At 35.8% G+C, this 25,903-nt stretch overlaps 2 protein-coding genes across 19 annotated transcripts in view; one reads left to right on the top strand and one right to left on the bottom strand.

Moving 5' to 3' along the window:
• Positions 1–561: 561 nt before the first annotated feature.
• On the bottom strand, positions 562–20,595 carry UBLCP1 (ubiquitin like domain containing CTD phosphatase 1). 2 transcript variants are annotated; one of them, XM_081500558.1, is made up of 12 exons: positions 20,330–20,595; positions 19,648–19,718; positions 16,697–16,891; positions 15,822–15,913; positions 15,122–15,207; positions 14,925–15,040; positions 13,819–13,917; positions 11,263–11,300; positions 10,598–10,696; positions 7,793–7,909; positions 3,199–3,326; positions 562–1,657 (listed from the first exon to the last, which is right to left on the bottom strand). In XM_081500558.1, the coding sequence occupies exons 3-12, from the start codon at positions 16,848–16,850 to the stop codon at positions 1,630–1,632; spliced, it is 957 nt and encodes a 318-aa protein (XP_081356684.1). In that variant the 5' UTR covers positions 16,851–16,891; positions 19,648–19,718; positions 20,330–20,595; the 3' UTR covers positions 562–1,629. The 2 variants fall into 2 exon arrangements, with proteins under 2 accessions (XP_081356684.1, XP_081356683.1); XM_081500557.1 differs by lacking the exon at positions 19,648–19,718 and having other exon boundaries at positions 20,540–20,595.
• A 54-nt stretch (positions 20,596–20,649) lies between these two features.
• The window catches only part of RNF145 (ring finger protein 145), a 116,719-nt gene continuing 111,465 nt past the window's right edge, over positions 20,650–25,903 (top strand). For 12 of the 17 annotated variants that reach the window (XM_081500532.1, XM_081500536.1, XM_081500537.1 and 9 more), the window contains exon 1: positions 20,650–21,025. The gene's annotated coding sequence lies outside the window, so the exon portion shown is untranslated. Of the gene's footprint in view, positions 21,026–23,637; positions 23,747–25,903 lie in introns of all 17 variants that reach the window. The other 5 variants (XM_081500550.1, XM_081500548.1, XM_081500551.1 and 2 more) reach the window with 2 other exon arrangements.

Here is a 25,903-nt window from a genome sequence, read left to right as displayed (position 1 = left end):
GAAAAAAATTTTCTTGAATCCTATTCTGCTTTGCTTCCTGAAGCTTGCTAAGTTTTATATTTTAGTTTACATTGATTTAGAAAATGTTTGCTCTTTATCAACCTATATAAACAGCTTGAAGTTTTCAACTTTCTTAAAAAGATCAAGCCCTTTCCATGCCTAACTTAGAATAATAAGCTGCTTTTTACAGTGGGGAAAATGTGCCAAAGAAATACTCTAAAAGATTCTATCTTTAAATATTTAAATTTAGCCTCATAATTAAAATGCTCTCATTGAATCATTTTAATTAAGGGTTCTCAAATGCTTCTACACTCTGTGTATCTTTATAATAACCACACAAAACAGTTTATCTTTCTGAAAACATGGTGATTAGAAATAAGTAAGCTAACATATCTAATTAGTTGCTAAAATCAACTCCAAATGCATGAATAGTGATATAAACACTTTTAAAACTATACACACTTAATTTTTTTCAACAAGTGCCTACCTGAACCCAGTGTTTGTTTCATGATTCAACAAAGAGGCAAAATATCTGGGATAATATAGAGCAGATAACCAATATCTTAAGAAAAGAAATTTATTATTTACACCACTGAAATAGTCCCCCATAAGAACAATATATACCATGTTTATTTGAAAGAATCAGATTCTTTTCAAATAGAAGAACTGTATAAAGCAATACTGTCAACACAAAACAGTGGTCACATTACATATCTGCGGGCACAAGCATTGCAAATAAATTTTTTTTCATCTTATGGCTAGGTATTTTCACTGAAACACAGTGTCTGCACTTCTACAAGACAGAGCTGGAACAGAACAAAAACTTTTTGTTCATGCTTTTCAGGGCTGAACCAGTGATAAGTCCCATTTGAAAATGTATTGCTTTTAGGACAATGGTTTGAGGCAGGAGTGCTTCTACTTGGCCACCACAAAGAAACACACTCTAGTTCTGTACTTTCATCCCTCAGTCTTATGTTTACTATTTGTCATACTATGACATATGTGTATCACAGCAGACGTTTTCCAGTTTTACTCAAAGAACACTGACACATATACAGACCAAACTGAGACAGGTCAGAATTTAGAAGTGTAAGTAGTGGAGTAAGAAGAGAAACTGTGTTTATGAGAAAGGAATAAAAAAAAAAATGTTGGTGATTTTAAGCAAACCAAATTAGGTTCCTTACTAAAAACATTTCTTTTTTTGGTTTTAAAGAGAAAAACAGTAGTTTCAAGATGGGTTTGGGCTTAGACAACACACTGAGACAAAAACACAGACATACTTGTTTCCAAAGTCACAAAATAACATTGTTAAGTATACATTTCTGCCACTTTGTGTATGTGTGTGGGGGGGTGGGGGGATGGGTGGGGGACTCACTACTCTATGCTGGAGAAAATATTTTTTAAGAGTTACAGTGTATTCATATGGGGGGAGCTTTTTTCTTCTTTTTTGGCATATTGCTATGATCTTCAAAAAATATAAAATTAAATTTACAAAAAAACTGGAAGACCAAGTATAAGCAGTTGGTATTTGCTGCAGTGTCCAGCACTATCATAATGATCTTTAGCATAAAAGCAAGAAGTTGTTCCTGGATATCAAGTATCTTCAATAACTGCCAGTACAGCTTGTAACTACTGTCCTTGCTTCTTTGAGAGATACCTGCAAGAAATCAAAATAAAGATGTCTAAGCTGTATTACACTGAATTCAAGTTAACAATCTAACTCTCCTTCCCAAAGAAAGTTGATTATTTTAATAACAAACCTTTCCAAGATAAGTAATAACTGTTAATAATCCCTAACATGCATTGATTATGTGCCAAGTACTGTTCTAAATACATGCATTAATTCATTTAGTCCTCACAATATTCCATGAGGAGTTTTCAATGACAATTTATTTCTATTTTACACTCACAAGAGGTTAAACAATTCATCCAAGTTCATACAGCAAGAAAGTGGTGGAGTTCAGATTGAAAACAAGACTCTGGAGGCTGCACACTGTCACTACATACTGTCTTACTTCCAAATGTGAAACCAATGTATTAGCTAATATTATAAATTTCCCCCAAAACTCAAAGTCCATTTAATGGTCTTCTTGCATAAAGGTAGTGAGCCAAAGCTGCTAAAGAACTCTGATCAAGAGTGTAAAGATGTTAATTCACTAAACAAATTTTTGTTCATATTATTTTATAGGAGTCTGCAAACAAACTAAAATTTTTACATCTCTATTTCTCCCATTTATGAATTGCTATACTCAGAGCTATAGGGATGGAGAAAGAGTTGTTAAAATCAGGAGATCTAGATAAGTCTTGATGGTAAAACCTGTTCACACTGACATCTATTATTCCTATGACTTAGTTATTACACCATTTATAGGAACTGGGGATAAAAATGACAGTCCTAGTATTATGAGACTCTAATAAGAAGCATATTACAAGTTTATGTAAGTATATAAGTATATCTAAGTACATAAGTGTACGAGTGATCTGAAAAGCCAAAAGTGTAATTCAGCCACAGTGTTATATTACATGAAGTTTCTTTTGTTGCTGTATTAGTGAAATCCAATCTTTAAAGATCTACTTCCAAAAGAGTATTGCAGTACATAATCCTGTCCACTCCTGCAGAGGTTTTTCCTGCAAAATCTTGATGTTTACATGCAATCTCTGTGTAGATTTATACTTAAATTTGTGCTCAAAAAAAAAGACTAGAAGACAAGACACCAAGCTGGTATCTTTCATAATCACAACTGTTTGCCTAAAGGAATTAATTTTCTAATTTTTCTGCTACACAGAAAGGTTACTTGTAATTTTTAACGAAAAATATTTTAGCATATTTTACTTTATCCTGACATTATTTTACAGTATGAGAACAGGGATTACATTCTCATATGATTCATAAAAGAGTGACCCACTTAATGTCACAAAATAATTAACAGGTAGCATTAAAAACAGGTACTAGCCTCTCAGATCCTCTCTACTAAAGAAGTATTGAAGGTCTTAAGAGATGTGGGTTTATGAACAAGTTAGAGGTTAAGACGAAAGGGAAAAACACTTCCAGGGGAGATGTCACTGGATTACAAAACAGCTTTAGAATTTACCCATTTTAAATAAAAAATAAGAGTTATGTGTATACCAGAGTTACCAGACAATTTTTTCATTCATTAACATATAGACAAAATAAATGAATACGCAAATAACACTTACCTTTCCCAATATTTGTGATTCAGGTCCAAAAAATCATCTAGTTTTGCTATTTCCTTGAGGTATTGGGTTAATTTTAAAAGTTCTTTGTCTTTATCTCGATTTAGGTGTGCTTTCATAAAAGGTCTTATCTATTAGAAAACAGACATTATCCAACAATTCACATTGCAATAAGAAAAATAGTACAAACTTGTACATTTAAGTTACAGGCAATGAAATTAATATCACCAAGGATGCCAATACTAAGAATTACTTTTATATTATCTCACTGACAGTCATGGTGTGTTTATAACAGAAGACTCCTTCCACCTAATTTGCTTTCTATTAGCCTTTCAGTCTGAACTTGACAACACCAGCTATCTTACAGCACTTCAACCCTACATGGCTTCTCTACTTTGCAGAACTACTTAAGACTTTTCCCCCTTCTAACTAGTTGCTTCTTACTAATTAAATAATCTCATTCACGTCACTTCATTCATTAAAAAGATACACAATACAAGCTTGATTTATAGTAGAGATAAACCTTTTTAAACCATAAATTTATTATTACAAATAATTTCAAAGATCAAAAACTGATAAAAAAATTCTCAGACAATAAAATGCAATATTACATATGCATTTAACCCCAGAAGTCCTCCACAGAGTTGTTTTGTTATTTAAAAAAAAGAAAGAAAAGAGAAAACATTTAAATAAATTTTAAAAATCAACTTTGTATTATAATACTAGAGAATAAAACATCATTATCATATATTAGTATGGAAGAACAAACAATGAAAAATAAATATCTGATTATTTTCACATCAGTATTTTTCTATGAAATTTTTACATAACTAAGATATTATGCATGTGTATAACCTGTTTTCACTCACATTTTATCATAAGTATTTTTCTTTATTATTAAAGTCTCCATTAAAATATTTTTAATTATATGAGTTTTCCCATAAAAAGTGGTCATAGTTTCTGAATTTTTAAGTTCAATATATTCTATTATGATAAAAAGTTCATTTCACAAGCATGAAAGTCAGTACGGTAGACAGGGTTGAAGACTATAATTAGTAAGGAATTTTATATCTTGACTTGAATGGTAGTTACACAAGTTCTCTGTAAAACAATGTTAAACTATACATTTTATGTACTTTTCTTTATGTTACAGTTCCAATAGAGTTCTACTTTTTTAAAGAATCTGCTCATCTATATACCACTCAAGATATAGCATTTCATAAACCTTTAACTAATTTTAGATGAAATAATGTCTAGGATTTGCTTCAAAATATCAAAGAGAGGAAAACAGTTAAGGTATAGAGCAAACATTCATGAATTAACAAGTTGTTTAAACAGGATGATGCATACATGGGGGTTAATTTATACAATTCCAAGCAGTTCTATTTTATGTTTGAACTTTTCCATTATAAAAAAATATTTTTTTAAAAAATCAAACATACTCCTGTAAGAACTGAATAAATCACTTTAGTAAAGTATTAATATATCCTTATTGTGACTGAGAGAAAATGCAAACTGGTCAATTTTACATAGGGACATTTAAAAATATGACATTTGATCATTGTTACATGAGAACAATGAGCCCGTGGGAGTCGTTACTGTGTCAATCAAGAGTAGAGGTTTAACAAGAATTTTTATATACTTCTGTGTCAATGGAAAAACACAACAACAGCTTGAAACCAACAGAAGAAAATATTCCCATACATCCCAGGTTCTACTTGCATCAAAACAGCTTAGGGCCAAGGACCTCCACAGCTGTGCGTCAGCAGGTGGCTGACTGGCACCAGTAAGAGCTGTCAGAGTCTGCACAGATGCAAGCTCTTGTAGGAGATCCTACTTCCAAACAGGCAGTGCTGCTTCACAGCAGCAGCAGTGACTGCAGGAGATCAAGCAGACTCTCTGCAGGGGCTTGCGTAAGTTCTGCAGCTAGGTATAAAAGGCATGATATCAGAATGTAGTGACATGAGTTTTTGCACAATCCTGGGCAATACTGTAATATTTTAAAGTATTCCTTCATGTAACTAAAGATTGTAAAAGCAACATATTAACTTCTAAACTATTAATATACAATGTACCGAAGTGACTTCCAGTGTAAAAGCAGGAAAAGATTTAGGCTGAAAGAGAATGTACAGAGTCAGTGCCTAGTAAATAAGATTTTCGACCCAAGGCCCTGCTAAGCAACTTTTACTTTCTAAATATTTGGTCTTAAGCACTATTAACAAAACTAAAATATCCCAAAGATTCTAGATCTAAAAGTTAAACCAGTTAAGTGGAGAAAATTCAACTAATTGACTTCAACTGTTTCAGTATAACCACTGTTCCATTCTCAAGAATAATCTAAGTGATCAACATATATTACCTCTATTGCTGCAGAATAATCTAAGTGATCAACATATATTACCTCTATTGCTGCATAACCAAAAAAACATTTTTAGGAACTTAGGAATATTTACATGTTCTGCATTCTCTTATATTTCCACTTCCTTATATAGATAATAAAAGTGAAGTTCAGAGTAACTACTGTTCATGCATGACCAAAATTCAAGTTCCTTTAGTTCAGTACTATACTTATAACTGACAAAGCCTCCTATGTTTTATTTCAAACCTTAAGATTAACAAACTTTTATTATGAGAAGTTAACTACTTCAAAAATAAGTAGTCTTTAAGATCTCTGTGAAATCGTTGAGATTTCTACCAGAAGTATTATGAAACAGTGGTAACAAACACAGAATTTAAGAGTATTTCTCAATTTCAAAACCACTTCTATGTCAATGTGGGCAGAACATTAATTACTACCTTCTTAAAAGGGGTTTTCAAAAGGAGACAAGAGAGATTACTGTAGAATGCTTAAAAATACCTCTCCTGAATTAGAATTTTTGGAGGTGGAAACTAACATATTTTTAGGAACTCCTTCAGTGATTCTACTGAGTACTCTGGTTAAAAAAAAAAAAAGTCTTGCTCTAAAGTACTAGAAATTTGTATCATCACCTTGCTGCATCCAGAGATGAGGAGGGCCCAAATGTTGGCTGGGAAAATGTTTCTTCTAAAAACACACATGAAAGTAATACATATTTTGTTTAATTTAAGCTCTTCTCAAAAGTCATTCCCTGTCTCACTTATATGCAGAATCTAAAACCAAAAAGAAAAACAAAACACACACACACACACACACAAAATCAAGCTCATACACAACAGAGAACAGAAAGAACATATTGGTGGTTGCCAGAAATGGGCAGGTGGGAGAAATGAAGAGTCAAAAGGTACAAACCTCTAGGTATAAAATAAATCATGGGGATATAAGGTAGAGCATAATAACTATAGATAATAATACCGTATCGCATATTTAAAAGCTGCTAACAGAGTAGATTTTAAATGTTCTCATCACAAGAAAAAAAACAACTCTGTATGGTGACAGATGTAACTAGACTTACTGTGGTGATCATTTTACAATATATACAAATATCAAATCATAAATTATATTATACACCTGAAACTAATATTCTACCTCAACCAAAAAAAAATTTTTTAATCATTCCCTGAATACCATGACTTTACCTCCTTTCCAGTACAGATACCACTGGTTTCATACAAGATTCAGTTTATATCAACTGAATCTTTGCTCAAGACTGAAGAATGTACCTGGTAAACCACACAGGGGAAAAGCACTTCTCCTAAAGCCTCAAACAGAAATCATTTTTAAAGGGGAACATAACCACCAATCTATCCCTAGTACTTTTCTTCCAAGTCAACAGTTTTTATATTTGTGACAATTCACTACCTAGATTAATAAAAATTCCCTCAACTATCCTCATTGTACACTGAAGACCACATCAATAGTCTGCAAGGATAGCTTCAAAAATGTATCTTCTTCAAGTTTTTCTCTTGTCTTTTAAAGTCATCAAGAATTCAGCTTGTGGAAAAGTTTAGGACTGAGACTAAAAATATCTTAGTGTCAGGATTTATACTTCAAATGGAGATTTCATTTGCATTAGTACCATAATATAAAGCTATCTTTTCCATTTTCATATTGTATTGACACATAGGCAGCCACAGGTACCAAAAATTTTAAGTTTCAATTTCTCTCTTACCAATTTTACACTGCTCAGACGGTAAAGAATCCGCCTGCAATGAGGGAGACCTGGTTCGATCCCTGGGTTAGGAAGATCCCCTGGAGGAGGGCATGGCACCCCACTCCAGTATTCTTTCCTGGAGAATCATCATGGACAGAGGAGCCTGACAGGCTACAGTCCATGGGATCACATAGAGTAAGACATAACTTAAAGAGTTAACAACAACAACAACCCTTAATCCTTAATCCAACAATGTCTCATGCTTTCACTTTTGATGCTGAAAGTCAATGTCAGTAAGCTCATGTTCCTCAGAGCTAACTGAAAGTAAAACACCTAGATGAGTTGGTTAACTAAGGAGATACCATGCGAAAGAGAAAATGTTCAATTTTATATGAATTTTTCTAAACATATAAGCTTTTCTGGCCAGCACAATACATTACTTGAAAAAAATTTATGAAATTCAATAGTGCTAAAGTACTACTGCATATATCAGCATATATGAGAATAGCAAGCAAATTATGTCTTACCTTTAGTCCATTCTGTGGGTTCATTAGAAAATTTCTTCCTATGTCATCAAACATGATGGTGTTTTTCTTGCTGTAAAACTCAGAAAACTTTCCCCATATAACACCAAGAGGCTTTACCTTAGAATAAAAACTTAGATTTAAATCAAATTTCGTAAATAGTTCATCCTTTCTCAGAAGCAAAAATACTGCAAAATGCCTGCAGAACTATGCCAGAGTGTTCCTTTACTACAAGACAGTGATGGCTGGCTCTCTGAACAGACCAGAACCGAAAGGCAATACACTTTAAGGGACCGTGTATATCTCCCAATGTTAACTTCTGAAAGGTCTGTTCATGTCTAATGGAACTAAGCCCATTTTAACACTTTCCAGAACTATGCCAGAGTGTTCCTTTACTACAAGACAGTGATGGCTGGCTCTCTGAACAGACCAGAACCGAAAGGCAATACACTTTAAGGGACAGTGTATATCTCCCAATGTTAACTTCTGAAAGGTCTGTTCATGTCTAATGGAACTAAGCCCATTTTAACACTTTCAATAATTTTAACATGAAGATTTGGGATCAAAATAAGAGTATTTAATCTAAAAAGTAAGAATCTAGTAATTGTTTAGATGTCTGCTGAGCAGTCATATGTCCCCAGAACCTGAGGTTTCACTTGGAGTCTGTTTTCAAAACTAGCAAACCTTAACAACAATGTATTTGGCTCTTTTACAGTATTTGAATATTTTGTAAAGCAAAAATTGACTTTCTCTTTAGTTCAGTAGTACAGGTACACAATTTCTAGTGCATTTGATTGCTTAACTTCAAAATTACCAAAATTTGTAAATTCTTGCTTGTATTTCTGAATTCTTAAAATGAGCCTTCAAAAAGATAATTCCTCAGATATTCATATCTGTTGATACTTGCATAAACTCTCTGTAAGATCGCATGAGAAGTAATAGTGACTGCCTACAGGAAGGAGAGTTAAGTGGCTAGAAGGTCCAGGACAGAGGAAGACTTTTCACTACATATTTTATTTGTGAATCATGTGAACATATTTTATACATTCAGAAAATTTTTTTAATACACTAACTTTTAGAAGAAAAACTACTTTTTGCTGAATGCAGGAGTCTCATTTGTGATACGAGATTATATGCTAGTAATAATAACTATATGAAATTAAATGGTAGTAAATAAATGGTGATAAGAGTTGTCATTTAAAAATGTTTTCTTTTTTTTCCTTCTATAATTTATTTTAATATGGAGAAAGTCTCTTTTCCTATCTTAGTGTTCTCGCTACTACAAAAAATGTTATTGAAATATTTTAATTTCACTAAAATTTTTTTTGCTGTATGTGTTTATACTATCTGTTTACTACTGGAACAACCCCCCCAAATACTTGAAGACAAATATATTGGAACTAAAACAATAAACCAGATTTTTGGTTTTCTTAGCCAACATAAGTCTTAAGAAATAAGACAAGAGCTTTATGACAGCCAGGGTTAGAAATCCTACATCCTCTTAAATAGAGCTGTCATTTTGAAATTAGGTCAAGCACCATATGTTCCTCAAAACATGTGCTACTTTGTTCTCAATTAGAGAAGTAACATTGCTGACTGTAGGGAAAAAAATTGTGAAAACACAAAAAAAGGAAAAAGGAAAAATTTTAAATATCTATAATCCAGTTAGTACCAAAGATTGCAACTAGATATTCTGGTATATTTACCTCCAGTCTTTCTGATAAACAGCGGCAGCCTCAAAATGTTCACAGATCTTTTGTTAAGCTAAGGGAAACCCTGAACCAAACAAAGGTTAAAAAACTATTTTCTAACAGTTTGCAAATACTGCTAAAATACTTCTTTCACTTTAATAATGTATCATGAAAAAATTTTAAAGCACTAAATACTACATCAAATAGTTAGCTGCATTCCATTAAATGGGTGAACAAAAATTTATACAATCAACTCTCTACTATGGTGGGGATTTGTTTATTGAGGATTTCTTTTTATTCCTTTTTCATTATTAGAAACATTCCTACGTTAAACATTTGCCACACTTCTTTTCCCTGTAAATGTACCACTTCAGCAGATAATAAATTACATTTTCTCCTGATGTATATTTAATTTCCTTTACTGAAAAATCCCCATGCACATAATTTGACTTATGATGGACAATTTTAACGCTGTCTCTTCTAAATTTACCTAGTTTGCTAAGTTCTCCCCAATTCCTATTAGTCTGTGTTTCCAAAAGGCAAGGACTGTGTGTTCTCATCTCTTTATTTCCAACAGTGCCCACTACAGGGCTTTGCAGATACTAGAAGTTCATAGTATGACTAGTTACTTGATGAGTAAACAAAGTGAAAAATCTTAATCTTTTTAAGCACAAATCTTTTTTGATGGTTCTTCTTATTTTCTTTAGGCCTTCACATATGTCACCCCAAAAACATGCATCATGATGTATCTGCTTTTATTTATCAGTTTCATATAGGCCAAGACAAGTATGTTCTGATCTGTTTCTACTATCTTCCCTGAAGATATCCAGTATTTTTTCTCATCTATCCTGTCTTTAGCAACACCATGCTGCTATCATCATGGGACAATTAACCATGACTTTTCCTGACAGCCCTTCCTTAAGCTTCTTAATTTTGTCACTAAAATTCAAATCTATTAACCTGAAATATAGCTTCCTATGTCAAAACTCAACTGATACTTTATTATGCACTCAGATGGATTTCTAAACTCTTTGTGTAGTTTATTCCATCAATATAAATGCAAATAGTATATCAGAAAACAAGCAAGTCTTTAAATAAAAGAAAAATGACTTCTTACATCTATTAATCCTCTCCTCGGAGTATGCACTGTTATCATAGCAGCACTGTCCAACATGAAGGTAATCTTGTAATTTGAATTTGTACTCACTCCCAGCTCCTATAAATATAAATGTTCATTCACATGGTTAAAATATAATAATGTGGAAAAGCCCAGGCTTTATGAATAGTCCAGCATAATTTCCCATTACACCATCTTTCTATGCCCCTGGCTATCACATCTTGATCAACAACTGGCAAGCATTTTAGTTTCACTAAGCAGATTCAGTAAGTGGTAGTCCAAACAAGCCCAGTCTATTTATCTTCCAAATGAGGGGCCCTTTTCAATATACTATCAGAAACAGGTTACTTCCTAATTCACTATTTTAGAAGAGCATCACTCCTTTAAGCATCACACACCAGGCAAAAGAAGGAAAATAAAGTGTTAGCGTAAAATGAGGGAAAGAGAAACAGGAGCTTTGCTGTACTTTATCTTGAAAAAGACATAGGTCATCAAAGCAAAATACCACTAAGCAGACTTGAAAAACACCTCTAACTCCTGATACTGGCATTTGTTTTGCTACTAAATGTCCTCCAATGACAATGAAATTAATTTAATTCAGAACTTTCTAAAAAGACAAATGCAGTTTCAAAATGTTCTTAAATGGATTGTTTTCTAACACTTACTTTCATTTTAGCTTCAATCCACTTCATATTTGTTGCAGCTAAAACATGAGGAATGATAACACAATATATATGAAAAGTTTGAACTTAATTAAAAAAAATCTTTCTTCTGTATAAATCAGTTTCTAAGCAATACTAAAAGTTCAAATACATCACAAATAATCCCTAGCATAATTTATGGTTAATTTTCTTTTAATTATTTATAAAAATAAACTTATTTTACTGTGTCTTCAAGACAATAATTTTTAACTTTTCTCTAAAAGATACCAGTCACCAATGCTCAAAGGAACCCTGAACCTAGGAAATTCATAAATCAAGACCTAATCACCCTTTTAAAAACAGCCCTGCTACTATTCTCCATCAGTTCTAAATTTGAATTTAGGGTGCCTGGATCTCCATTTTCTTCTGTGTTCCCCAGCCAGGTAACACACAGGTGGTGGTGGGGTTGGGGGGAGAGTTGTGTGGGCGTGTGTATGTATGAATGTCAATATAAGCTAATGAAAATTAGAATTTTTTCAGGCCCAGCAAACTTAAGTGATCACTGAGTCCAGCAGCTTTTAACAAGTCTGAGACAACTAAATTCATAAACCGCATCTATGTCATGTACCTGGTCACTGTCAGTCACCAACCACTTTGAGATCACTGACATGAAAATTCAACCTTCAGCTTCATGTGCATTACTCATCTCAAGTCACTGGACTAAACTACATAGGTATTACAGAGTAAGGTATTTCAAAAGTGAAAAAGGAGTTCAATTATTTAAAGTGTGGATACACATGCACGTATGTTATCTTTTAAGGGCAAATGAGGTACCTAAGTTCTCGGAATAAAAATCTTTAGCACATATGCTGCTGCTACTGCTGCTAAGTCGCTTCAGTCGTGTCTGACTCTGTGCGACCCCATAGACGGCAGCCCACCAGGCTCCACCGTCCCTGGGATTCTCCAGGCAAGAATACTGGAGTGGGCTGCCATTTCCTTCTCCAGTGCATGAAAGGGAAAAGTGAAAGTGAAGTCGCTCAGTCATGTCCGACTCTTAGCAACCCCATGGGCTGTAGCCTACCAGGCTCCTCCATCCATGGGATTTTCCAGGCAAGAGTACTGGAGTGGAGTAAGAACCAAAATCACCTTACATGCAACACTGGTCAGCTGAAGTAAAATTTTAGAGAATGTGTCTACAATGACAACAAATCATGTGATAGGGAAAAATAATTTTTTAGTTCAGTATATATTTTGCATCTGTAATTCCCAGATGAAAAACAGAAAGATTCTCAGCTAATAAAAAGGATTTCTAACTATTAAGCAATTATTACATGTCAGACACATTACTAGTTGCTATATCGATATTTTATTCTTATAACTACCCTGTAATACAGGTTTCCTTATCTTCATTTCTCAGATGAGGAAGCTAAGGCTCAGAGCGATTAACTGACCTGCCCAGTATCAGTAAGGTCAGAGCCAGAATTAAAACCTTAGTCTACTTAGCTACAAAATGAGATGTCCTTTTCAATGTACTACTATGAAATTTATAAAAATAACCTATTTTAAATATATGATTGTAAAAAGTTCTCAAAATCCCTAAGTCTACTCTAATAACATTTAGAGGATAAATGTTTTTCTCAAATGTCATCTCAGAAGTCAGAACTGCTGAACACAAAACTGTTTTTCAGGAAGTTTTCTTCTCTGTATTTTAAAAATCAGAAAAATTATATATTTAACTATGTAGTTATAATGGCTATGCACTCATATTAATACTAAACTACTGAAATACTCTGGTTATAAGAGAAAATACAAAGCAAATTTACAGACTGCAGAAGTATGTAGCCTCTATAATCAGTAACCTAGTACAGTTAAATGCACCATCTTTAGCTGATGGGAGTTCATTTAATTCACAATTAGGATAGCTCTTTTCTGCTTATGACATTGCCAAGAGAAAACTTAAAATGTTCATGGGAAGGTGAGATGTAAATCAATACACCACTCCCCTTTCCTTTTCAGGAAATCATGCCACAAAAAAACAATGTCACCTGAACTAAACAGTGTGCTCAGTAATGCAGTAAATTTACTTTTCTGGAGCAAACTCACTGTAAGTTCCTGGAATGGCAGACCCCAACTTGAGTCACACTGCTTTAACCCACTTATTAATTTTCCCTAAGTAAATTCACATTGCCTTTATCTCTGAACTATATCACTGTAAATTTTTTTTAATACATATGTTTCTCCAATGTTCCGAGACTAGAATAATGAAGAAAGGAGAAAGTAACAGTATACTAAAAACATCAAAGATTCTATAGTAAATATCAAAAGAAAAGATCCTTATCAAGGTGGGGTCTTGTGAAAACACGCCATTTTATTTCACACTATAAACAACTCTCTTCCTATATATAAGTATTTCAGTGGTACTGGCAAATATGTGTATAAGTTTATACTGTGATGAAAGAAAGTATCAAACATGCTTCATCAGAAATTTGCAAAATAAAATTTAAGTCACATTTTATAAAGCAAAGTAATATAAGCAACAACCTTATTTTCATGAAAATCTAAACAAGAAATACAGCTTACACCAAATAACAATGTCATAATCCTCATATGCAGATGTTAGGAATTCATGAAGATATGGCCGCATTAATTCTACCCCAGTCTCTGCACAAGACCTATGGTCTAAAAGAAAATCAGTTAGAGATGATGATTAGTTTATTATCATGGACAAGTATCTAATACCGATTAAACTTCCAAAATATAACAGAAACACTCAAAATACTAACTACTTCAGGCTAACTTCTATCAGCTGACAGAGGGACATCTTCAAAGCACACAATTCAGTATTCTTGCAATTCAATTTTAACTGATCAATTCTGTTCAATTTGCAAACAGCCAATACCCAGAACTCAGGCTTATATAATAAACAGTAAGTTTTCTTCTCATCTAATCTCTAAAACATAGATCTTATTTTAGGATATGAAAAACAAACTAGGAACAGATATACTCACTTTTTAGCCATTCACCTTCCAAATATAATCACATTTCACTAAAATGACAGATTCAATTAATTTACTAATCAAATTTTAAAATAAAGGTACACTAACTTATGACATGTTCTTAAAGGTTAGGATTAGAGGTAAATATGCTCATTTTAATATCAGGAGTTAACTAATTATTTCTGATAATATTAAAGGATGAAATGAACATCTTTTTTTTGTTGACATGAAATATCAAATGTCAAATTCTTAAATTCAGGAGTCTGTCTTGAACATAATAGAAAACCAGGAATAAACTATCAAAAATGATTTTTAAATAATCCTCATAAAATGTTAATAAATAGGGAATGGCTTGATTAAATTATCACATATTTATAAACCAGAAAATCACCAAACCAAAAAATACATATATTTAACTCACAATGAAAACAAAATGACTGAAGTGTTGAATATATCATTAAGTAAACATGAAAAGGATATATACATAAATATCCAGGAAATTAACACATAAAAAAAGATCTCTGGATCTTGGGATTACATATGACTTCTTTTTTTGCTTACAATAAATGATTTACTTTTAAAATAAAAAGAAATGCTTTCAAGTAATTCATAGCGCAAGGAAAAAACAAATAAAAGGGGGAAATGCTGTTATGGGTAACAGACGATGAAGCACCGTTTCAGCTGACTTACCAAATAACGTATAATCAACATCTAGCACCAAAAGTTTTTTCCCTTCCCTGGGAGGATTCAAAATTTCCACTTTGTACTCTTTTACTCTGCGGGAAATTTTCAGTAGGTTTTCCTCCCTAATGAAAAATAAAATCAGATGAAAGATTCACTTTTTCTTGTATTACAACCAATTCCCTTTGATGATGAAAAGCACTCACCTATTTTCTACTTCAACTACTTCATCTTCAATATCAAAGTCGTTAACAACATCATCATTGTCAGGAGGTGGACCTAAGACATCTTCCTATTAAGATGAAAAATAGTTTTGCTTTACCATATTATCTTTAACATAGCAAATATGTGCATAGCATAAAAAATTAAGAGTTACAAATTGAGTCCAAGAGTCTTGCAAGCACACGCTATGGGAAAACTTTCACATTTTATGTATGTTCACTGGGCAGATTTACCATGATAAATTTGACCATTATCACTACTACTATACTAAAAGCTGTCTGTGTACACTGACAAGTTCCCCAGTGTTTGCTTTCTGCTGAGTTAATACCACATTCATTGTGCAGTTTTTACTTTCTATTGACTATTAAACTGATAATTTTACTACAATTAAAACTATGATGCAACAGCGTGATATAAATCATATATCTTCAAAGGGAGAGCTTCCTTGGTGGCTCAGTGGTAAAGAATCCACCTGTAATGAAGGAGACGTGGGTTTGATCCCTGGGTCAGAAAGATCCCCTGAAGGAGGAACTGGCAACCCACTCCAGTATTCTTGCCGGAAAAATCCCATGGAGAGTAGTCTGGAGGGCTATAGTCGTAGGGTCGCAAAGAGTCGGACATGACTGAGTGACTAAGCACGCACACATCTTCAATGGGACAAATGTAACAAAAGTAAACATTTACCAAGCTCTCCTCACGAGTTCCCATCATCATGATTTTAGTATTTGGTTTCAGTTTGAGAGCTCCAAGCTTAACATCATTTTCTGCAGGTTTGCCTACAATACAAGCAAATGACTGTTTTCTCACTAAAGTTCAGGTGCTGGTTTCACTATCCCATTATACAAAACCCTAACATTAAAAGATTCCACAGCAGGTTCTTTTCCCTTAAATTAATAAACTATTAGTGCTGAATTAGCAGTTTCTAACACACTATGAAGAGTAATTAATACAAGGTTGGGTTTTTCCCCCCAACTCTGTCTTAGAGGAACATCTTTAATTCAACTAACTAAATAAATTCATGTTTTATTCTTATTCTGTTGTTCAAGATGCAGATAACTGTTTTCCAGAAAGTCCTGAAAATTGAGTGCCTGGGCTAACTGTAGATTTACTGCTACACAGAACTCACTCTTCAATGATAAAACAAACACAAACACCTTAAAAGTGCCTTTTAACTGAATATGAACATTGCTGATAATTTCTAAATTGCTATTAGTTTCAAAAGAAAAAAGGTAATTTGGAGAGAGTAAAAGGCCCAAGCTGTAATGAAAAGACTGTATTAGAAGACAGATATTACAAATTACACTCTTTACCTGGGACTTTCATGTCCAAGGTTTAACAAGCAAACATCAACTGTCAGAGGAAATCAAAAGTAATCTTAATAGTGGTGTTATTTCCAAGTATCCTTAAATATTCTTACTTGTATCACTAAAATAGTTTCAGGGATATCCCTATCAAAGAAACCTCCAGGGGGAAAGGCTTATTAAGGTGAACTGATAACAGCTAATGTAAAGATTTATAAATATATCAATGCAATAAATTTGAAGAAGGGAGAAAATTACCTTTAACTTTGAGCCCAAGTAACTTCTGGCGTTCTGGTAGCACTCCTGTGAGGGTCTTGAGAAACTGTTTGAGATCCAGCACAGTATCATCTTCTGAAAGTGTGGTCACTGAATATTCCTGTCCACCCCATTTTACAATGATAGGAAGAGCCATCCTTGAAACATATAAGGCAGTTTTCCTTCTGAAAAAGATACCTAGAAAGAAAGCCATATACATGTTGAAACAGACATATCAAAGATGTCATGTCATACAGCAGAAACTGACACAATGTTGCAAAGCAACTACATTCAACAAAAATTTTTAAAAAGATGTATCGAAGCTCTAAGTTTTATACACTGCATCCTTTGAGTCCTATTTTACAACTTGATGGTAGAGAAACAGGATTTTCTACTTACAGAAATGTTATCAGAACACCAAAAGTTATTAGGAGTCAAAGTTAAAATTCCTCCACGCTCTCAACTTTTAGCTTAGTTACAACCCTCTAATATTCTATCAGATTATTTCTGTTCAATTGGAAAGCTGCGATAATGAGCTACATTTTTCTCCCTCTCTGATCAGGTTTATGCTATGGGCAAGTTCCTCCATGATGGACCATCCATGTTCATTTACCATTTGCAAGGTAGGACAGTGAGCACAAACTCTTGAGTCAGATTACCTGGGTTTGGAGTTCCAGGAATCCCACTTATTAGCTATTTAACCTTAGAAAGTTAATTGACTTTTAGTGCCTAGGTTTCCTCATCAGTAAAATAGGGATGCTAATACTACCTACTTCTCAAGGTTCATGAGGAGTAAGTTAATTTTTGTAAGTCACATACTACCTGGCACATAGTAGCACTATACAAGTAAGTATTGGTTAAATAGTTTCAAAAACTAGAACTGAAGTGTTTTAGGCACAGCATTAAATAAATGGTAAATGGCCAGTATTCATTTCAGATTTAACACACAGGGCTTCCTCGATAGCTCACTTGGTAAAGAATCCGCCTGCAATGCAGGAAACCCCAGTTTGATTCCTGGGTCGGGAAGATCCACTGGAGAAGGAATAGGCTACCCACTCCAGTATTCTTGGGCTTCCCTTGTGGCTCAGCTGTTAAGGAAACTGCCTGCAATGGCGATACCTGGATTCAATCCCTGGGTTGGGAAGATCCCCTGGAGAAAGGCAAGGCTACCTACCCACTCCAGTATTCTGGCCTAGAGAATTCCATGGACTGTATAGTCGGACACAACTGAGATTTTCACTTTCACTTTTTCTCAAGGGATGAGATGGTTGGATGGCTTCACTGACTGGATAGATATGAGTTTGAGCAAGCTCCGGGAGTTGGTGATGGACAGGGAAGCCTAGCATGCTGCAGTTCATGGGGTCACAAAGAGTCGGATACAACTGAGTGATCAAACTGAATTGAATACACAGAACAGTTTTTACACAATCTGATTTAATAAGGTTGTTTGGTAAGAACTGTCTCTCTTTCACTGTGAAGGAAACAGGAGTTAAGAAGTGAGGTGAAAGTTGCTCAGTCGTGTCTGACTCGTTGCAACCCCATGGACTATACAGTCCATGGAATTCTCTAGGAGTTCAGAGAAGTTATGTAATTGGCTCATGGGCAAACAGCTGATAACTGAACAGGTCTTCTGACTAAATCTCAAGTTGCTTTCCCTTGTGTCGCTCTTGAATTGAATCTAAGGTACCAAAGATCAGTAAATACAAAACCCACAGGCACAGATAAAGTACACAAAGATTATACAGCAGCTGCCGCTCATCAATGATAGCAGGTAGGTCTTCCCCGCCATAAAGATTCCTACCAGTTTTCACGTTTGTTTCCCCAGCAGGTCAGAGCACTAGATTTTTTTCATCTCAAAGCAGTGGTATTTCCAAATGCTGTCATAATATATTTAACACAACATTTGACTATACTCTTCAAGTATTACAACCGACAACAAGAAAGAAGGCAAATTCTGAATCTTAACATGTAAATGTAATTTGCAAACTCAAGATGTCTTCAGCATGCCCATGAGAAAAGAGCACCATAAATTCACTTACATTCATTCTATGTTTATAACCTACTCTATCTACTAAAACTTTAAAGAAGGTATGCTACTTTAGAGCAATGTATTCTATTTGGCGAGAACGTGCTCTAACAAATGCTATACTCCTCAAAAAAAAAGCCAAATAGGCCTTTTGTGTCAAACTGAAATACCATTTAAATATTATTTTTCTGTGAGAAGTGGAAATAAAAATGAAAACTTACAAGAGCTAGGAATGCAAACAGCGCTAATTCAGCATGTCGTATTGGGCAGAACAGAACATTTGAAGTGAGATCATCTGAACTCTAGGTGGGTGCGGACAAATCATTGTCCCTCTAGATCAGTGTTCTCAAAGTGTGGTCCCCAGACCATTCAACAGCACTGACCCCACCTGGAAACTTGTTAGAAATGTAACTGGGCCTGGAGAGAAGACACCTAGCAATTTGTGTTTTAACAATCCCTGTTCCCACCTCTCCCCTCCATCTTTGAGGCATGCTAAAGTTAGAGAGGCTCTTCAATTTTCTCAGCCTTAAAAAAGAAAATGTGCCAGACGGCATGGGCTCTGTGTGCTTAGTAAAGCAGTATACAAATGTTACGTATCGCCCACGCCACAAGTGGATTTCCAAACTGACAACTGCTCTAAAGGACTAGGCACAACAAAACAAATACCATGAAAAAGTTTAATGCAAAAGCCCTTAAAACTGTTTTTCAAAGTTATACTGAACTTTACTCCTTGAATATTTAGATCATTCACAAGAATGGAGGCAATGCAACGCAAATGCATGAGTCATTTTCTGTTTTCACACTTGGCCTTTTCTTACACAATTTTAATGTTTTGTGTCATTTCAGACCTTATCAGATTTATAAAGTGAAAAACGCTTTTGGGGGTAGGGATGGTGATCAAACCCAAACAAGTTAGCAAGGAACATACCTTTATGGTGGTGAAACTACTGTCAAGAACAGCTGTCTGGATAAATTCTTCCACATAACATACAGCGGTGACTTGTCTAGTCAAGGTAGTAATGTTTACCATGACGACAGCGTTAAGCCGTGCAATAACAGCCATGACAGCACTTATAAGCAATACAAACGGTGGTGAAGATAGAAAAATTACAATATGCTCGACAATTTTATTGAATAATCTCATTTAATCTTCACAATCCTAAACTGACAACTACTGTCTTCACTATACAGACTAGAAATTTGAAAAAGAAGAAAAACAAGCTGCTCCAGACCACACAACTAAAAAGTAGCAAAGGCGGTCAATTTGAAAGGACCATCAGCCTAAGTTAACACCTTAGGAATTGAAGGGAATTAACTTTTCAACCTGCCTAGTAAAGGTTAACTACTGAAGTACTGTCAACTCGTTCTCTGGACAGCACGGCTGCAGCAACTGCGAGCGACTGCAGAGGAGAGAGCTGTGGTTTTAGAAGCGGCAGCTATGGGACAGCACAGAAGGCAGGCAGAGACCCCAAAACCCAAAAGGGCCGAGATACGTTCAACAGGGAGGGGGAAGAAATGGACAAACCCCAAAAGAGGGAGGAATGAGACGGGAGGACGCAAAACCCACATAGGCGCGGGAAGCCCTCCACCCAGGCGAGGAGGCTGGATGCGAGGGTGGCGGTCCCCGTGATGAACGGGCCGGGGCAGGAGGCCTGGGCCGCGCACGGTCCAGGGCAGCCGAGGGCGGGACGCCCTAACGCAGTCCCAGCCGGCCTGCCAGGCCACAGTGAAGGTCGCGCAGCGAGGACAGCACAGCTGCGGTCCTCCAGCCCAACGGTGTTTCCGCGGGCAGTGGGCAGGGATGCCCGGCGTCCCCTCACCTGGAATACAGCGGAACCGACAACAGCGGATGCAGGAACCGACCGCAGAGGAACCCAAGGCGACCGGAAGTGAGAGGCGGGGACCGGAACCGGCTAACGAACCGGAAGTTATGGTTTGAAACGGAAGCGCGCCAGAGATGGGACAATCTCTTCCTTTGTTTCTCTTTGGGTAGTGGTACTACATAGTCGCCGCCAGGAACTGCCTCACCGCGACGAGGGAAGCAGGCCTTTCCGAGAATGTGACCGCTGTACACACGCCTGCGACCCCTGGCTGGCTGCTAGCCCTTGCCGGTTCTGCGCATGCGTCCGCTGGCGGGCTCTTCAGTTGGGCGGGAGCCGCGAGAGTATGACGTCTGTGGTATTATTTCGACAAAGTCGAAGCTGGTTCGGAGGCAGTGCGCTGTCTTACTCAGGTGAACGGAGATCCTCGTGGGAGACGGGCCTAGGACTCGTGTGGCTTTGTCATGTTCCGAATGAGGCCTGCAGGTGATGTTTGAGGACTGAGGACTTGAGAACTCTACCTGTCACCAGGGGCCACCAACACTAGTAATTTCAGGAGTTTAGAATTCTACCCGTTTTACCCAATCCCAGAGGAAACAGGGTCGTCAGGAAAGGGGCAAGCCCAAGTCTCAGAGAACCATGCAAGCAGATCTCATTATAAGAGCTGCCATCGAGATTACTGTATGTAGTCTTGTATCGAATTATGTCTACATGCCCATTGCCATCTCCTCCATTACGTCTTCCCTCATAGTGCTAAGAAAGCCAATTACAAACCCTAACAAAAGAATTACAGACTTTAATGAAAATTTGGAGCACGCGCTCTCTGGTACAGCGAACTCCCAACGTGCATCCCTTTATGTTAAGCAGGAAAATGATAATAATTGCCCACTAGATTGTTGTCTGTGGCGGCAAATGTATTAGGCTTTGAAAAGGAAGGGAAAAGGTGAAAATAATATTGGCCTCTAAATATGCATTAGTCCGGGCTTCCCTTGTGGCTCAGCTGATAAAAGAATCTGCCCGCAATGAGGGAGACCTGGGTTCCATACGTGGGGTTAGGAAGATTCCCCTGGAGAAGGGAAAGGTTACACGTTCCAGTATTCTGGCCTGGAGAATCCCATGGACTATACAGTCGCAGAGAATCGGACAGGACTGAGCGACTTTCACTCACATGCACTAGTCGAATTATTTGTATTTTTCTTCTTGATAACATGTAACTGATCCCTGTTTCCCTTTTGGCTGTTGGAAAGGGAGCAAAGAGCCAGGTTTTGTGTCTTAACAGTTTTTAATTAAGACACACAAACTCTGTTTTCCTCCCCCTTTTTGGTAATTCTTATTGCGCTAGTAATGATGAGTATCGGCTCATTTTTTTAAATGAAACGTATTTTCAATAAGAAGTATTCCTTCTATTTTTCAAAAAATAGGAAAGGGAAAACCCCAGATTAAAAGAATTTGTACAAAAGTCACATATTAGCAATCTAGCTAAAGAGATGGTCAAAAGACAAAGATCTAGGGAATGAATTACAATTTCTTTCACCCCAATGTTTTTTGCTTTATTCAGGTTCTAAACAGCTTCTTGGCGACTTTATATTTTTGCCATTGTGGTTAGAGAAGATTGTTTCTGTTAACATCAGTTAAAAACAAGTTTAAGCTTCACTATTTCTAAGCAACAAAATTCACGAGGAGATTCTTTTTAATCACAAAATAGCCATTGTACAAAGGGTCTGATATGTCTCTTATTACTAAATGTAAATAATTTAATAATTACAAATTATCTAACCAAGTGTTGAACAGTAGTATTTCTCAGAGAATAATGATTGTGGAGTATTTTACAAGTTGTTCATGTAACAGATGATTTTTAATTATGCCCATACCTCAGTTCCTCCAAGTCTGTTTATATTTAGCTAAACATTCATTAAATCAAAAATAATGTTAAGAAAACATTGAGGTCAATTGAAAGATATCATTTGAGTAAAACAACTGGACTCAGTAAGTAGGAATATAATAAAATGAACCTAAAAAGGGACTCACAGCAACTCACAATTGCCAATAAGAAGAGAAAAATGTCAGCCTGCTGTTGCTCACTAGAGTTGCTCTTCTAATATGTGGAAGATGATACACTTGTGCCTCACTCATCCTTCCCTGCAGCCACCGAAGGTGCCTAGGAATTCCTCCATAGGGTTTGATAGATTATCAGGTCTAAGAGACTAAAAAATGTGGAACAGTTTCACAAAATTTGATATCACAGTGAAGATTTCACATACTGAAGATATCACAGTGAAGATAAACTGATATCACAGTGACCATGCTGGGACTGGAGGACAATAGGACATTCCTGACCCCCAACTGGAAAGCTGTCACCCTGTTCGCATCTCCATCTTTCTCTTTACTTCCTTCCCTTTCTCGGGCCATTTTCTTCCTCTCTTTCCAGTTGAAAAACATCCTCTTTCTAATTTTTTTAAAAATATAGTGCACTGTAGCACTTTGTTTCTCTCTTTGAATGTTTGTACACTTGTTTTTTCCCTGACTTCAGTCGGTTTGCTGAAAATGGTTAGAATCTGCTTCATAGAACCGACTCTACAGGCCCTCAACTCACCCTGGCAAGGGTACTACAGCGTATCTACTCATCTTGCTTTCCCAAATGACTACTTAAAATCTCAACTCTCTTCTAACCTCAGATCTTCTGGTTTATATCCTTAGTTTTGGTAGATGACATTGTCTTGTATTTTGCTAAGGAAATAAACAGTCTCAAAGAGGAATTGCCTGAACTTCAGACCTCTAAATCTACAAACTAAATTATAGCTGCACCTGTCCTCACTTCTTATGCTTGTTTCAATGAGGCATTTTCCTTTTACCTGAAACCAACTCATATTTGTGTTGTGGCTCCTTCTGTTTCAGGAAGCTTTCATACAAAATCAGTTATCCCTCTCTCTTGCTGTTGTATTTTTAACCTCTTTTCTCTCTGCAGGCTTACTTCTACTAATGATAAACATGCCATGGTATCTTGCCATAACTACTGTCCTCTCTTTTCATAGGAGGGCATTTCAAAGTATTGTTTGCATTTGTCTAAACTTGACATTATAATTGTGTATTTCTTTCAGTTTTTTTAGTGACAGTTTTTACTATCCTGTAAACTTTGTGAGGAAATGGATGTCTGCTCTATTCACTACTGTATATCCTCAGAGCCTCACATGATGGTGGCTAAAGCAGGTACTCAAATACTTTTGAAATGAATGACTAATAAATGAAAAGAATGTCAAGTAATGAGAGATATATATTATATATATATGTTAATACATATATATTGTATACATATTATACATAAAATAGTACATATTGGTGATTACAATGATTATAATTTGTAAATGGATGCACAGGAAAGTTCTGAAATACACACCAAATGTTAACCATTCATGGCACCATAGGATGCACTCAGTATTTGTTAAGTGAATGAAAGAAATCACATGATGGCATCATAGAGCAAGTGAGTTTCACCTTATTAGTATTTTTCTGTATTTGAATTTTTTATAATAATTTTACATTCTTTTTCTCTCAAAAGTACTGTACTTAAAAACAGTACAGGGATTTCCCTGGCAGTCCAGTAGTTAAAACTATGCACTTCTACTGCAGGGAGCACAGGTTCAATCCCTATTAGGGGAACTAAGATCCCACGTGCCTTGTGGCATGTCTCAAAACAAAACAACAGCAAAAATAATACAGACATGTCCTTACCACTATTTTTATGCCTATCTTTGAAAATCTTTTCTGTGTTTTAGGTAAGGGTATACAGTTCATACATGATATTTTAAAATAATTGTAGGTTTATAGGAGGTTTCAAAAAGAGATCATGTGTACCCTTTACCCAGTCTTTTTCTAATGATCACATCTTAGGTAATTATAGTATAATATCAAAACCAGGACACTGACATTGCTACAATGTGTATGCATGTAATTCTGTGCCATTTTATCCTATAGATTTATGTAGCCACTACTGCAATTGATACAGAACTCTTCCATCACCACAAAGATACCCTGTGTGCTGCATCCTCATACTCACAGAAACCCCCATTTCTTTCACCTTTTCTAACCCTCGATCACTAATGTTTTTCTGTCTCTTTGATTTTCTCATCTCCAGATGTTATGTAAATGGAGTTATGCAAGTATATGCCTTTTGAGATTGGCCTTTTTCACTCAGAATAAGGCCTGTGAGATCTTCTCAAGCAGTTGTGTGTATCTGTAGTCCATTTCCTTTTATGATTGAGGATTTCCTGGTATGGATTTAACACAGTTTGTCTAATCATTCACCTATTGGACATTGTGGTTGGTTCCGCCTTTTGGCTTTTACAAATAAAATAGACCACTTGTATGTAATACAATTATTGATATTTTGAAGCTTCAGTCTGCCACTTTATTGTTTTCTGGTTTTGGTGGTTTTTCTATGTTGTCTGTCTTTCTGTTGGTTACTCGAGCATGACTTAAGAACTCCATTTTGATTTGTCTGTATTAAAGTGTATCTCTTTATATAAATTTTTGTAGTGATTGCTCTAAGTATTATATATACATAACTTATCAGTCTATTCAGTTCAGTTCACGACTCACTCAGTCGTGTCCGACTCTTTGCTACCCCATGGACTGCAGCACGCCATGCTTACCTGTCCATCACCAACTCCCGGACCTTGCTCAAAGTCATGTCCGTTAAGTCAGTGATGCCATCCAACCATCTGATCCTCTTTTGTCCCCTTTTCCTTCTGCCTTCAATCTTTCCCAGCATCAGGATCTTTACCAAGGAGTCAGTTTTTTGCATCAGGTGGCCAAAGTATTGGAGTTTCAGCTTCAGCATCAGTCCCTCCAATGAATATTCAGGACTGATTTCCTTTAGGATTGATTGGTTTGATCTCCTTGCTGTCCAAGGAACTCTCAAGAGTCTTCTTCAACACCACAATTCAAAAGCATCAATTCTTCAGCACTCAGCTTTCTTTAAGGTCCAACTCTTACATCCATACATGAGTACTGGAAAAACCATAGCTTTGACTAGATGGACCCTTGTGGGCAAGTAATGTCTCTGCTTTTTAATATGCTTTCTAGGTTGGTCATAGCTTTTCTTCCAAGGAGCAAATGTCTTTTGATTTCATGGCTGCAGTCACCATCTGCAGTGATTTTGGAGCCCAAAAAAATAGTCTCTCACTGTTTCCATTGTTTCCCCATCTATTTGCCATGAAGTGATGGGATCAGATGCCATGATCTCCATTTTTTGAATGTTGACCTTGAAACCAGCTTTTTCACTCTTCTCTTTCACTTTTATCAAGAGGCTCTTTAGTTCCTCTTCACTTTCTGCCCTAAGGGTGATGTCATCTACATATCTGAGGT

Source organism: Giraffa tippelskirchi, chromosome 6, assembly GCF_054371585.1.
Source record: "Giraffa tippelskirchi isolate mGirTip1 chromosome 6, T2T-mGirTip1v1.2.pri, whole genome shotgun sequence".
NCBI classification, from domain to species: domain Eukaryota; kingdom Metazoa; phylum Chordata; class Mammalia; order Artiodactyla; family Giraffidae; genus Giraffa; species Giraffa tippelskirchi.
The sequence above is the reverse complement of the archived record's forward strand: the minus strand, read 5'-3'. Positions and strand labels throughout refer to the sequence as shown.

What these genes read in the sequence shown, in the direction of transcription:
- UBLCP1 (XM_081500558.1), bottom strand. Translation starts at nt 16,850, where the DNA reads ATGGCTCTTCCTATCATTGTAAAATGGGGTGGACAGGAATATTCAGTG. An exon ending in GTAGTTGAAGTAGAAAATAG is followed by an intron (nt 15,041 to 15,121) that starts GTGAGTGCTTTT and finishes ATTTTTCATTAG; the next exon opens with GGAGGAAAACCTACTGAAAA. An exon ending in CGAGGAGAGGATTAATAGAT is followed by an intron (nt 7,910 to 10,597) that starts GTAAGAAGTCAT and finishes TTTTATTCTAAG; the next exon opens with GTAAAGCCTCTTGGTGTTAT.